Genomic DNA, 15,861 nt, shown 5'->3' with positions numbered 1-15,861 from the left:
GAAATATCGATCGATCGAAGTACCTACTACCTACTCTACTCTACATACTATACATATAATATTCTACCATCCTAGAAAAGGAAAGAAAGTTAAGAAGAGAAGAAAAATAAGGAGCAAAAGTAGCATCTGAAGGATATAATTTTTTATTTTCTCTTATCTATTTATCGCTTCGGCATCATTTGCATTCGTTATACGATGGCAAAAACTAACTGGAAACATTTCTCCGCGTGTTCTTCGACATTATTCGGTGGAATTGAAAAAATATCAAAGAATAAAATAAAACGTTTAGCTTGCGTAACGCGTATCGATAGCCATAGAGCAAACACGAACTCTTACCATCTTCGTTCGCACGCAAATATTCGCGTTCGGTGTTTGGCGAAAAACAAATAAATATACAAAATAAAAAGAGTGAAAACCGGTAAAGTTAAAACGTCGTCGTACTCGATTAAAGGAATAATCATCGTAGCCTTATCCCCCCAGCTTCCCGGACTGCTATCCAAAAGAAGTCCGCAAACGAACCGAGCCCGAAGGCATTTTAAATCCAGAACGACGAAACTAAGTCTCACTATCGACGTCGTTATTAGCATCGTTACTACCGACTCCCGATGGACCTCTTTCTCTTCCTCCCTGTCACCCTCGCCATCTCTCTCTCTCCCTCTCTCTTCCTCCCTCTTTTCGTATCAACCTCTCATACAAAAACGGTGCACACATCTGTCCGGGATACTATGAACCGTTATCGATTCTCGAATCCTCGGGAGCTGACGCGCTCAATCCGAAAGAGAAAGAGAGAGAGAGAGAGAAAATGAAAGAGGAGGATGAGTAGATCGGAGGAAGAGTATCAGGTTTCAGGAACGATCAAAGGAATCGGCACAGGACGAACGTCCATAATTTTAATACCGCTGCCATCGCTTCTGATTACCGTCCTGGATCCTTCTTTTATCTTTCTCTCTCTCTCTCTATTTCTTTTTCTCTTTTATTTCTTACTCTTTCTTTCTTCGGAGATACTTTAAGTACATCGCAAAGACATGGAAAGAGGAAAGAACTCAACTCAGCGGTATAAGAAGGGAACGGTCGTCGGAATCGTTGTCACGTAAGGACAAAATTATCGTTCCCTGATTGGCGCGTAATGCGTCCCGACAATTTCGTCGACCCGAAATCGTCTCGTCTTATTAAAATCGCCCAGTAGCACGGACAACGACGATTATTCCATTGCCGATCGTAAAACCATCGGGGACGGGGATACCGCTAAGTTAATTTCTTCAACGATTCTTATTTTTCTTTGAAAAATCGTCTTAGAAAACGTACGTGCGAAGTACTCGATCGTTGCATAATAATTGGACGATCGTATATTACGAGGAATATTTTATTAATCATCTGCATGGGGGAAAAAAGAAAAAAAAAGTCATGGGTATTTCTGAGCAAATGCCGAACGGATGATGACGAACCGAGAAAAGAAGAGGGCGAGTTCTTTGGAGTTCCTCCTACTTTCTTCTTGTTTTTTTCTTAGTTCTTAGGAGCTTCTAGAAAGGTTCGGGGGTAGAGCGGAGGGGAGCGGAGATATGCAAACGTCTTGGCGGTAGACGGTCGACTATAACTCAGGCACACGTACGAGCGTGGACGTTTGCACACCGGTGCGGTACACTGAGGACACTATAAACCTCGATACCGGGCGAATAAAATCCCGGATTTACAGTCCTGATACCGAACGAGACGGTACTGTCCTGTCCCCGGACGGTCGGCGCTGTCCTGTTTGTCGCTGTCGCACGGTGTGGGTTGGCTCATCAGCGATGGCCACGTCCAGCAGTATCTTTTCCCTCGGAACCGAAGCTACGGGGACCAGCCAATCTCACAGGCACACGCATACAATCGAATTACTTCGCGGATCGAGACGTGCACACACGTTCTTACAGTTGTGTGCTCGAGTGCGTGACTTTTGCGATACTTAGAGAGAAACCGCTCCCTCTTATCACCCTTCCCCCGTGCACACCCCCTGCACACCCTGCACTGTAGGACCTTGTTCGATACCATTTGAGGACCTCCAATAACCTATCCGAGTCATTCCGATAGCAGCTCCCACCCGCCCGCACCCACACACGTTACACGTTACACGTTACAACGGTGGAAGAGCTAGCGAGTGCAGGTGTGCTGCACAAAATCGTCTGATCGACGCTCCGAGTAGTCCAAGCTGATCTTGATGACCTTCACCGAGGCTCTCTCTCTCTCTCTTTCTCTCTTTCTCTTTCTTTCAATTCGCAGAGGCACGCCTCCGACCGCGAATATCCTCCGCGATAATCGACAATCTACTCTCGAGTTGAATCCTAGACCTAATCCTTAGGAGAATGACTATTCTCGATTATAAGCTCGAAACTCGCGATATCGAGTCAACGTTAAGATGCTAACCCTAATCTACTCTTATTTCTAATCTTTTCAAACTAGGAACTAGCAACGATTCCATTTTTAATTCGATCGTTACTTCGTAAATATATATAAGTAAATTTAATTCCGTGTTTTATCGAAACGGTGTCTTCTTTAACACGTTTCATAGAGGAATACATAATTTACACGACGCCTGGTTAAACTTTCTTTTGTTTTCCATTCTATTTGACAATTGAACACGTTTCGTAAATTCGTTTGTTTTGTTGAAAGGAACTATTTGGAATGATGAATCGGAGGTATATTTCGTTGTCCATGTCGCGACCCATATTCACCCTCCCTCGACATTAGCCACGAGACCACTCCATCAACGGCAACCAGACGACAAGTTTCGTGCTTCTCTTCTCTTTCCCTCTTCCCCTCTTTTACACATACACACATATTCTCTTTTTCTTATCACCCTTGGGACAAGAGAAAACGTCCTTTACACGACTCGGAATGTTCCTTTTCTAAAATATTCCCCGAACTACCTTTCTCATTTTCGCCTCCACCTACTAACATCTCCATTCGCGAGTAGTAACGCAGAAATGTTTTTTGAGATTCCGTTTTGAATGAAGACAAAAAAGAAACATATAAAATAAAAGGAAACGAATGAAAAGATCGAACGCGCGTGTTCATTCGTTGAAAACGATTAGAAGTGGAGTAGTCGATCGACGAAAGAAATATCTTTTTAAACGTAACGCGTGCGTCTACCACCCCTCCCCCCCACGACAAATCCCGCGACAACCCTTGCGAGTAGACTCGACGGTAAAAAAAAAAAAGAAAGGAAGAGAACGTACTACGAGACGATATTTTAATCGAAAGGGAATACTTAAAAGCCGAACGAGCTAGGCTCTGACGTTTTAATGTCAGCGATCGATCCACCGACGTGTCCAATAATTCTACAGAGAACGAGAGAGAGAGAGAGAGGGATAGTAGGGAGAATGCGAACGAGAGGGTCCGATACCCTAGTATTATGCGACGAGGGGCAGTAAATAAGGTACCTTCCTATTTTCTCTCTCTCTTTCTTCCTTTCTTCCTTCTTATTCGTGGCGTAAACACGAAGCGTTGTAGAATACACGGGCATTAGGCGGAGGCAGATCCGTGCAGATTCTGAGAATGCATATAATTAAGCACGCTGCATCTCTTGTTGGTATATACACGTATAAATATGTGTAAATGTGTAGGTATGTTCGTATACGCGAGTGCTTGAACAGAAACACACACACACACACACATGTTAAAAACGAACGAGGTAGCCTTTGTATGGCGACTCGTTGGAAAGATAGCGACGCTCGTGTGTGCCTTATATAGATACGAGTAAATATATGCCTAGCCATCGTCGGTCCTCTTCTTCCTCCTCCTCTCTTTTCTCTCCCCTTGAACTCTCGCTCGCTCACCCCCGACCACCATCTCTCTCTCTCTCTCTCTTTCTCTCATCCCCGTTTGCCTCCCGTCGTTTCTCCACCTTTTCTTGCCCTACGTTCCACGGTGATCTATGTATCGGCTTGTGCCCGCCGAACCGGCCAACGTGTGTCCGTACCCCTCGTGCGCGCTTACTTTATTATCGAGCCTCAAATGAGAATTTATGCAGACATAAACGCTCGTGTCAGCGGCGCTACGCGTAGGTGGGGAGACACAACGTTGAGGCAGGCATCTATCACCCTCACCCTCCCTAAACCCTCTCTCAAGATGTCCTCAGATACCTCATCCAAAACTTAACCACCCTACTATTTCTTTCCATGCTTTCTTTAATTCTTTATTTCTTTTTTTCTCTTATTCTCAGTTTAACTCAACAACAACCCGAATGTGACGTCGATTACAAATTTTCTCTCCTCGTTTTCTCTTCCTTTGAGCTTTCGGCTCGGAAAAAGACTTCCTGAAATTCGAGCTGGGTGTTCCTCGATTTCGCTAGAGAACAAGACGACGCGTATCGTAATTCGGAGCACGTTCGATCCATTGAGATTAAGTTTCCGTTAGATCGATACAACCTTCTCCAACGTTGTCGATCGATTTCTCCGAGTAAAACTGAAACTTACACGTATTTAAATCTCCATTCGTAACGTTCACGCGAGAATGAGGGAAAGAGAGAGAGAGAGAGAGAGAGCATACGTTAAATTATTTTCCATGCGGAGTTCTTTGGTCTCGGTTGCAACGAATACGTAGCGTAAAAAAGAAAAATAAAGGAAAAATATCAAAGAGAATACGATGTCGTAGAAAGTGTACGATACTACGAGAACTTCGACGTATGAAATTTAAAATTTTGAAAACGTCCACCTCTAACAATCCGAAGCAAAAAAGAGCAACGTTCTGAATATAGCGAAGCGTGGGACTAGATGGCCCAAGTTTAGACTCGTAAATAAATGTAAAATACGTGAGGATATCAACTCTGACTCACATTTGGATAAATAGCAGGACGTTGGGAAGGTGGTGGGGGGGAGGGGAAGAAAAAAGAAAGACAAGAAAAAGAAAAGAAATGTCATGCGAAAGAATATGCACTCTCTCTTTTTCTTATTCTCCCTCCCCCATCTCACCCCCTCTCACTCACTCTCTCTCTCTTTCTCTTTCTCTGTTTCTTTCCGCTGTCATGAATCATCGTAAAAGTGTCCGCCCGCTCGATACATTTATACCGACTGGACCACGAGATGAAAGTAACAGCACTTGGATTTCAAACGTGACTACTCGTGTGTGTCGTGTGTGTGTGTGCATGTGCATGTGCATGCATGCGTGTGTATGTTTGGGTACGTGCATATGTACACTTTTGGAACGTCAGAAGTCCTTGTCATGGTTGTCAGACTGAAACGTTCCTACTCTCCATTGTCTCTTTTTCTTTTTTTTTTACAGTTTCTTTCTTTACGACGTAATTCATGTATATTAATTACGGCATAGAATTTTCACGAAATTGGAATTTTAAATGCAAGCCTCTACTCTCGATATTTAAAAATCAAATTGCTTTTAATGGATTCTACTCGAGCAAACGTTGACATTTCACTTGAACTGTAAAAATAAATTTTCTTTTTTCATCCTATTTTGTTGTTTCAAATATATTTTTGTTAGTCCATTTGGCGAATGAATTTAGATTTGTTTTTTTGCATTTTGAAATTCTCGTCGATTGGATCGCAAGTTTTGTTGGCATTAACGTGGATTAACGCGTAAGTCACCGTCATCACAAATCATTATTAGCATATTATCGACGACACTTATCAGGGTGGTGCACGAAGGTCTATTCCCTTTCTTTTTCTTCCTTTTTCTCTCGAATAGGAACCCGTTAATAAATCACAGATCGTCTTTCTAGGCGATCCGAGGTGATATTTCATTCGTTAACAGGCATATAATTACGGTCGTGCAAAGACTCGACTCGATCAAATATTTTTTTTGGTTTTAACTCGAGTAAATATACGCACACGGTACCGCACCGACTATATACTACGATCCGACTTTGCTGCCGGAAAAGATTTGTTTTAAACCGCAAAAGAGAAAGATAGGTATAGGCGTAGTAGTATCAAGCAGGAGTGTCTACTTCACCGGTATCATGCATCACCATCGCGAGTCTACCTTAGCGATGAATATTAACTCGATTCGTTTATTGTAAGACGCATCGGTGAATTTCCTGATCTCTTCTCTCTACCACGATGATTTATTATACCGTTCAATGTTAAGAGGATTCTGTAGTACATGCGATTTCGATCGGAATCCAATATTGTTCCTTATCGGAAACATGAAATACGTATTTAAAAAATTAATCCGAATAATCGTCGAACGATAAAAGAAATTTTTATCCTCGTCGTGTAAAATCTGATGGGTGTGGAAGGGAGGACTGCGAATAAGAAATAAAAAAGCTATTTCGAAAGTTCGTTAACAAAAAGAGCATGCGAAATTTTGAGAGTAATCATCGTCCTTCGATCGATCCCTTTTAGCAGAGGAAATCATAAACGAGGAGATAATGTCGACACGAGTCTTAACACGAGTCGTCATCGTCGTCGACGTCGTCGGTGTCGTCGTCACCACCACTCTTGCGTTCCATTTCGCAGCGCCTGATGTACCTTTTTCCTTCGTTGCCAGTACGAGATAGACGGGTTGCAGTTCCCTCAGGCGCCGCCGCCACCGCGCCGCATTTCGAAGATCAAAGCGATCTTAAGTACGGCTGCGGGTGCGCGCGAACGCGTTATCATCCGCGTCGCATAAATATTTAAAGCGCGTTTACTTTTGTATGTAAATCGCAACGGCGCGCGTCCTTCGGACGTATTAGTAAATCTCGTTTGTCAAACCGACCTACTTTTCTCCTTTTCCGAACGTTCGCCATTTTTTTTTATTCTTCTTCTCCTTTCTTCCTTTCTTTCAAGCGAAACTTTCCGCAAAAGCGACTTACTCGGAAAGATTATCTCATCTTCGTAATCATCGGGAAACTATTTTTAGAAATTCATATATATATATATTCTTCTTGTCTTACAATCTTCCAGGAAAATCAATTTGAATAAAATTCTCAAATAGTTCTCGCATTTTTCACGAAATTGTATTTTACTTAGTCATTATTTTTTTTAGCCGCTGCAGATCATCGATAATCCCTTAAGGAATTTCGTATAACAGGGTGCAGTAAATGGTTTCTTTTCAACCAGCTTAGTATGAAAGAGAGAGAGAGAGAGAAGCTAGAAGTATTAGGATATGTGTTATAGAAGAAGTGGTAGGGATATAGCGAGCGTGCGTGCGACGCGCTAGTAGCGTCACTGCGCCCATGGTGACACGAATAGCGGCCGTCAGGTGGCACTCCGATCGATTAGTAGTGCGCGTCGCTTTCCGCCATCTTTAGTTGTCGGATCCGTGGCTGCTCCGAAAGTAGTGACAGAGTATTAGATAGATATCACGAAGATTTCTTTGGAATTTTAAGTAAGTGCGATTAGAGAGGATAGGAGAAACTTGTGGTAAGGTAGGAGTGGAGGAGAGCCCGAGGCATTGAGTGAGTCAGCCGTTACATCGCCGGCTCGTATCGCAAAGTTTTACGGAATTGTACTCCGGTGAACCTTGCAGTACGGTAAGTGCATCATCCTTCTTCGTTGCTCGCCCAATGTGCTAGGAACGCTGATCGTTTGCATTTCTTTATTTTTCCTTTTTCATTCTATCTATCGGAATAATGGACCAACAATTCAAATTTTTCTACAAGATTGGCTGTGTTTACGCTGGGTGTGTCAAAGTGTTCACCTCCCCTCTATCCTGTTTGCTCATTCTCTCTCTCTCTCTCTCTCTCTCTCTCACTTTCTCACTTTCTGTATCAATTCTTCCCTCTATGTATATAGCTTTCTCCCTCCCTTCCTCTCTCTCTCTCTCTTTCTCTCTCTCTTCCACTCTTGGTCTTCCGCCCGTATCGGTTCCCCCTTCCGTGAACCCTCGACCCATGTCCTCTCTCGCCCTTCGTTGTCGTCCCACTCCTGCATAGTGGATTGTCAGAAAATGGTGATACATTGCATTCTCGGAGCCTTTGTTGTGTCGCTCACCCACGCGCGCTAGTTTTCATTTCATCGTATGTAGTAATATATATATATACTACATTATATATATATATATTACATACTTAATAAAAATTCAGATTATTCTTCTATTTTATTTTTCTCGTTGCATACTCTTGCACTTTATTTCATTCTCTCTATGCTTGGCTATTCTCCTCTCTCTCTCTCTCTTTCTCTTTCGTTGTCCCCCTCTGTTCGCCTCACTTCACCTCACCCACTTCAGCTCAGCTCGCATGTGCACGGGCGTCCGTAATAGGCGATTCCGTAACGGTGCAACGGCACGTAGTGTGCTGCTGTGTTCGATCGTGAACAAAAAAAAAGGGGAAAAGCTCGTTTACAGGAGAGAGAAAGAGAGAGTGAGTTAGAAAGATAGAAGCTAGTCGGTGAGGTGAAGTGAGGTAAGCGGAAATTGTCGACGCACGTTCGAAGATAAAAGCAGAAGCTGGGAGAAGACACCTCCGGGGGAATGAATCTTTTGATTGTTTTCACATTCCATTGCGGAAGCATCTATCTATTTTTTTCTTTTTTTTTTATGAAGTTATACTTCTTTTTTTATGTATATTCTCTTCTTTTTTCTCTTTCTATTTTTCATTGTCTTCTTCAACGTCGCGACGCGGTGCACTGACCTTACGCGCGTCTTAGATATGCAACTCATTGAAAATCATTTTTAAAAGAATTACTAATGTCGCGATATTGTTTTTTACTTCTTTCAAATATTTACGCATACTTGTTTATATTTCCAATGCATTAGCAAGATAATTTTTTCTTGTTCTATTTCCTTCCTTACTTTCCCTCAGATATATTGTAAATATCACAGAGAGAACATTATAATATAATCATGTCATTTAATTCGTGGTGTATTATTTATTTTGGAATTCGAGGATTGCATAGAAACGTGCTTTAATTTCATACGTCATTTAATTTCTGCATCGACACTTTATTTAGGCTTCTTATTGTAATAGTATTAATACTGTGATTAATTTGTAGGTTATAATTCTGTTTCTGTCATTCAGGTGTGGATAGACTCACCTGCCGGAACCATGAGTTATCAAATGTCATCCAATCAATCAAGACCAAGTAAGAGTGTACAGTGTTTATTAATTGTTTAGAAAATTATTCCTGAGATTAAGTATTTAATGAATATTGTTTCGATTCGTAGTGTCCCATGGAAACTACCAGGGTCCGGGTGATCTACCCATGGGGTCGGCAAAAGAACAGACACTGCTATGGCAACAGAATTCTTACATAGGGGACTCTGGTATCCATTCAGGGACGGTTACACAGGCACCGTCTCTGTCCGGTAAGGAAGATGATGAAATGGAAGGAGATCCGTTGATGTTTGACTTGGATCAAGGATTTGCTCAAGGATTTACTCAAGATCAAGTTGACGGTGAGCATTCATTAATACGACAATATTGAGATTAGAAATAATACAAATCGCATTCTTATTTCTTCAGAAATGAATCAACAGTTGAGTCACACTCGATCTCAGAGAGTCCGGGCTGCCATGTTTCCAGAAACATTGGAGGAAGGTATAGAGATACCTTCTACTCAATTTGACCCGGCACAACCTACCGCTGTCCAGCGGTTGGCAGAACCGAGTCAAATGTTGAAACATGCAGTTGTCAATTTAATAAATTATCAAGATGATGCAGACCTAGCTACTAGAGCAATACCGGAATTAATAAAACTCTTAAATGACGAGGATCAAGTAGTGGTTTCTCAAGCAGCCATGATGGTCCATCAACTCTCCAAAAAGGAAGCATCTCGTCATGCAATTATGAACAGCTCTCAAATGGTGGCTGCTTTGGTGCGTGCTATTTCCAACAGCGATGATTTGGAATCGACAAAAGCAGCTGTTGGCACGTTGCACAATTTATCCCATCATAGACAAGGTCTTTTAGCCATATTCAAAAGTGGTGGTATTCCTGCGCTTGTAAAGCTATTAAGTTCTCCTATGGAATCCGTATTGTTCTATGCTATAACAACGTTACACAATTTGCTCCTTCATCAAGATGGCTCAAAAATGGCTGTACGACTGGCTGGTGGTTTACAGAAAATGGTTGCGCTACTTCAAAGAAACAATGTAAAATTTCTAGCTATAGTGACAGATTGTCTTCAAATACTTGCTTACGGCAATCAAGAAAGCAAATTGATCATACTCGCTTCTCAAGGACCGATAGAATTAGTACGCATTATGCGCTCCTATGATTATGAAAAATTATTATGGACAACTTCTAGAATTTTAAAAGGTAAACATTTTTAAAAATATCTTATTGTTATTGATTATTCATTATTTTAACAAACAATCTAACTATTCTATTTGTTCGTGCAGTATTATCCGTATGTCCTAGTAATAAGCCAGCGATCGTAGAAGCTGGTGGTATGCAAGCTTTAGCAATGCATCTTGGTAATCCGAGTCAAAGATTTGTACAGAATTGCTTATGGACATTACGAAATTTATCGGACGCCGGTACCAAAGTCGACGGACTCGAAGGATTACTTCAAAGTCTCGTACAAGTTCTTGGCTCAACGGATGTTAACGTTGTCACGTGTGCAGCAGGAATTTTATCCAATCTTACATGTAATAATCAACGGAACAAGGTAAATTATTCGAGACGTAATACTAAATATTAGTTCCAATAATAATCATGATGATATCAAAGACAATTGTAAAATCTTGTTCTTGATTAGGTTACAGTGTGTCAAGTAGGAGGAGTCGATGCTCTCGTCCGCACAATTATCAATGCCGGAGATCGCGAAGAAATAACCGAACCAGCTGTCTGCGCTTTACGTCATTTAACATCGCGCCACGGCGAAGCAGAAATGGCACAGAATTCAGTCCGTTTGAATTACGGGATTCAAATAATAGTCAAATTGCTAAATCCTCCTTCACGTTGGCCATTGGCGAAAGCAGTTATTGGTCTGATCCGTAATCTCGCCCTTTGTCCTGCGAATCACGGCCCACTTCGGGATCACGGAGCGATTCATCATCTGGTTAGGCTTCTGATGCGCGCTTACCAGACAACACAACGGGTGAGTGTATGGAGAGAATAGGTCGCAGAACTTGATCTGCGTCAATGGCGAGTATACGTGCGTTTTATATCTATATACAGCAGAGAACGTCAGTGGCCATTACTGGTAATCAACAGGCACCAGCGACGTATGCGGATGGAGTTCGTATGGAGGAAATAGTCGAAGGCACTGTTGGGGCTCTTCACATTCTTGCAAGAGAATCACACAATAGGGTCATTATCCGATCGCAGAATGTTATTCCGATATTCGTGCAGGTAATTTATAAATATGTCTGATCCTTTCACAATATCTATTATCGTTAATCGAAATGATTTTTCTTTTGATTTTTATTTACAGCTATTATTCAATGAAATCGAAAATATTCAACGCGTCGCAGCTGGCGTGCTTTGCGAGCTTGCGGCTGATAAAGAAGGTGCTGAGATGATCGAACACGAAGGTGCGACAGCTGCCCTAACGGAATTGCTGCACTCCAGAAACGAAGGTGTTGCAACGTATGCAGCAGCCGTACTCTTCCGCATGAGCGAGGACAAACCTCAAGAATACAAGAAACGACTCTCCATGGAATTAACGAACTCCTTGTTACGCGAGGATACGAATTTATGGAACAATACTGATTTCGGCATGGGTCCAGATCTACAGGTAACGTGGAGAATACGAGAAATATTTTGAATGCATGAATTGCTTATGCCGTGGCTGAATTTATTTTCTTATAAACAATGTGCATTCTTATTTTATTTTCATATTATTTAGCAGCGTGTGCACTGCTGAAAATAAACGCTAGATTTAGGATTAGATATAGATTTTTATATCAGCTCGTTATTATATAGAAAGATAAAAAGATACGGATAATTAACAGCATAGTTATCGTGCACAAATCGATAGAAATACGAATACATTGTATGAAGTAAATGAAGCCACGTTATTTATAGACATTATCTTCGATGTTTTTATATCAACGCTAAATTTGATAAAACAATATCAATAGTATCAAATATGCTTGCTCATATATTAGCTTGTATTCGTGTTAGCATAGACCAGGTAGTTTACGATTGTATCACTATTGCCCATTATCCAATTCGCATAACTAAAATTATATACGAACGCCGCATGGGGGGATTTATAACTTAATTCGTAATATCACTTTTCAATTACATTTATTTTTTTCTTATAGCAATAAAATTGTCACATTCCTTTTTTTACATTATTATTAACTGTATATTGCTTTTCATCACTTCTAACTAAAATAATTTATTTTCAAGTTTTAATAATAACGACAAGCTCATGCTTTTAGCTTATGATTTTTTTCGCATTACACGTTTCCAAATATATGGCGTTTTGCTAGTTTCTTTTTTTTATATTTATCATCTCCAGTATTATCAATTTTTCTGATAATATTATTACTATTAATAGCAAAAGAGACACAATAATCTATGTTGTACCTTAATGGAGGCAATGGAAAGCCAACATCATCACACTTTGATGAAGATATTATAATAATAATGTGCATGGGAATGCGTTTTGTCCCCCGTTCGTGTTTTCGTCTCTGGGCTCAATGAAAATATCGGAAGAAATGGATACCCGAGAGTAATATACCCTCTTTCGAAGACCTCGAGTATAAAAAAAAATACTTTTTCGTTACTTCGGAGATCATATATTATTCATTTTCCAATATAATAAAAGAAAAACAAAAACAAAAAAAAAACGTTTGCAATAAAAACACGCGCGATATTGATCTAAATAGGCGAGTATTTTCCCCGTGTTTGTTTTATTTCTCGGGGAGTGAACTATGAAATGATGCTCCCCCCGATTAGAACGATATGTTTTGTGTTGACCTAAGCTACCTAATCTTCAGGACATGCTTGGCCCTGATCAAGGCTATGATGGTATGTATGGACAAGGACCTCCTAGCGTACACAGCGGCCGTGGTTATCAACCACAAGGTAAGTTACGTGTAATCGAATCATTCTGCCCATCGAATGCTTTTCATTCAAATGAATTCAATAGATTTAAAAAAAAAAAAAAAAAGAAATATTCTACTCGAGCATAGTATTGAAAAATTAAAGTTATTTGTGTATATGTCTATTTAAAAACCGAGTATACATATTTGCTACGTTATTCTTGGGAAAGCTCAAGATGAATTTTATTAAAAAGTCTTTGTGTCGGATATATCGGAAAATAATTTTTTTTCTTTTTTTTTTTTTTAACGAACGAAATAGTATAGGTGAACTTTCACTTCTCTATTACGGTAATGTCTATTTTTGCATCCCAATAGCGTTCTATGGACAACTAATATTTAACGATTCCCTTGATTTTCTATTTTTCTATACTCGTAATAGGAATTTATACTTTCGATTTAAACGTAACGCATTTAATTGTTATTTTAACAGCAGCTTAACCCACGGAGTTTAATTAAAATACAGGCTATCAACCGTATCTCGCAGTAACATAGGTGACATTCAGCTCTCTTACGTATACTGTTCTTTGCTGTATTTTATTGATCGTTCGTTCTTATCGTTCGCTTTTTTTAAAACCATTTTATTTTCTCCATTCTTTTCTTTATCTTTTATTTTATTCTTATTTGTTTTTCCTTTAATCATGCTTGTGTGTCCATTAACAACACCCCGTACGCTTATCTCTTATACACGTTGATTGAAATTTTTATTTATAGAGAAAGAAAAAAACTAAAAAAATTAAATACAATATCATTGTCATGCTTTTCAATGTGCACGTGATGGTTTATGTGGCGAATGCTCTAATTGTGTCACCATAGTAAAATCTATTTCATCAATTTGAAATATACATAAAAGAAAAAGCAAGTTTTAAAGCGAGACAATATTTAGTGTTTCCATGATAATAATAATAATAACAAGAACGGGTTCTTCCCCGTGCTCTGTGTGCATGCATTTTTATCTTATTTCTCTTACGTCATCTCTTACGTAATCCTCTATGTGCTTTTTGGAAGAAAGAACGGCGTGTATGGTACTCTATCAGGTACAGTGAGTTTTCTTTTTCAAATGACATACGTACAGTAGTAGACTTTGTATTTTATCTTTTCTTCTCTTTTTAACTTTAACTGTGTAACCTCTTTTACAACATATTCGAGAGCTATAATTTTCCTTTCTTTTTCTTCTTCTTCTTCTTCTTCTTCTATTTTTCCTTCCTCTACTTTCTACTTCTACTTCTACTTCTTCTAGTTCTTCTCCTCCTCGTTTTGATCTCTATATATAAACTGTAAAACTACGACGAGGAGGAATATTCCAGTTGATTAATCGATCGTACAAAAGCATGCAATCAAGCGGTTTCAGCGTCGGATTGTAATTTGTCCTGGCTTTCATCTTTCCCCCTCTGTTTATTGAAGTCTGAAAAATCAATAGTCGTCCGCATTTAAGTGCGCATTTCTCTCTCTTCAGAAATCTTCTAAAATTCTCCAGATACGAGGATAAAATTATTTTATTATCCTCGCACATTCGATATATTATATTCTTACGTCCAAAGTATTTATATTCCAATAGAATTTTTCTTTAGTTTCGAATTATAAAAGATAAAAAACGAAATATAATATTAAACCGCGTATTATTATTATTATTATTGGTAATGTAGTTTTTTTTTTTTTTTTAGAGAGACCATAACGTAGAGAAATAAAATATATTTTGTGAAGTATGATTATTAAAACAGAATTCTTAAAAAAAAAGGAAGGAAAGAATAATAAAGTAAAATGCTGTAAAAAAGAAAAAAAAACACACATCAATTGTTTTTCGTATGACAGGTTATGACCAGATACCAGTAGATTCGATGCAAGGATTAGAAATAGGCGGAGGATCGACATACGGTGCAATGGACACTATGGATGTGGCGCACGAAGGTGACCTGAGTTTCGATCATTTGGACGAACTTCCGGCGCCACCCCAGGATAATAATCAGGTTGCAGCTTGGTATGACACTGATCTTTGAATCCGTATCATCGCCCAATCTCTTCCGAGAGCTACGATTTCGTGAAAATTTTTCAAAGGGACAACAACACAACAACAACAAACAAAAATACGAAAAGGAAAATAAAAAAAAAAAACAAGAACAAAAAAAAAACACGGAGGATTTTAATACAAGACGTACGTTGTATCGCATCGTCTGATATTTTATTCTCACCCTGTGCATAATAATATCGATCGAATAATTATAATTTTCAACGAAATTCTTAAGCGTTTCGCGCGCGATACGAATGGTGTATACGAAAATTGAAAATATATCGATTAATATGCTGTTAATGTTTATTAACAAACAAAAAGAAGATAGTGTAACGCTCAAATATATATATATGTGTGTGTGTGTATATATATATGTGGGTTTGGAGATTCGTCATTGTTGCCGGCAGTCGATCGCACTCACGACCTGGAAGATTAAAAAGAAAAAAATATACACAAAAAGAACATTTTCACAATAAAAATGACACAAGGAAAACTATTAAGAAGACATATCCAACCGCGAGAAACTCTCCGTGGATTTTTATCAATTATAAAAATAAAATATAAAGAAGGAAAAAAAGAAAAGAAAGAAAACAATCTCGAAGCATCGATTTTCTAACTTCCGTTTTTACATTGTCTTATTTATTTTTTCTTTTTCTCTTTCTTTCTTTCTTTCTTTCTTTCTTTCTTTTTTTTCTTTTTACATAATCAGTCGAAAAAGTTGTTAACTCGTACCGTAGGAGTGAGGCGCGGTATTAAACGTTTAAAAAAAAAAGAAAAAGAAAAAGAAAAGAAAAGAAAAAAAAAGGGACGGAAAGAAACAGGGTGAGAAATGGTTGGGGAGCAGGGATGAAAGATTGATGAAAAAAAATATTATAATTATGATAATACTATTAATAACAATATTAATAATAGTAATAATAAAAATAGAAACAAACAACGCGATTCATGAA

General features: G+C 39.1%; 1 protein-coding gene across 6 annotated transcripts; it reads left to right on the top strand.

Moving 5' to 3' along the window:
• The first annotated feature begins 7,145 nt into the window (after positions 1–7,145).
• Positions 7,146–15,350, top strand: LOC122521886 (armadillo segment polarity protein). 6 transcript variants are annotated; one of them, XM_043642621.1, is made up of 10 exons: positions 7,155–7,441; positions 8,927–8,990; positions 9,073–9,303; positions 9,371–10,165; positions 10,249–10,517; positions 10,608–10,949; positions 11,066–11,203; positions 11,286–11,588; positions 12,802–12,889; positions 14,716–15,350. In XM_043642621.1, exons 2-10 carry the CDS (start codon positions 8,954–8,956, stop codon positions 14,898–14,900), a joined length of 2,388 nt encoding a protein of 795 aa, XP_043498556.1. In that variant the 5' UTR covers positions 7,155–7,441; positions 8,927–8,953; the 3' UTR covers positions 14,901–15,350. The 6 variants fall into 6 exon arrangements, with proteins under 6 accessions (XP_043498557.1, XP_043498556.1, XP_043498551.1 ...); XM_043642616.1 differs by having other exon boundaries at positions 11,030–11,203; XM_043642617.1 differs by having other exon boundaries at positions 8,901–8,990; positions 11,030–11,203.
• The last annotated feature ends 511 nt before the right edge of the window (positions 15,351–15,861 follow it).

This window comes from Polistes fuscatus, unplaced genomic scaffold (genome assembly GCF_010416935.1).
Source record: "Polistes fuscatus isolate 324 unplaced genomic scaffold, CU_Pfus_HIC Scaffold5, whole genome shotgun sequence".
Taxonomy (NCBI): Eukaryota; Metazoa; Arthropoda; class Insecta; order Hymenoptera; family Vespidae; genus Polistes; species Polistes fuscatus.
Note: the sequence above shows the minus strand (reverse complement) of the source record. Positions and strands in the feature narration are given on the sequence as shown.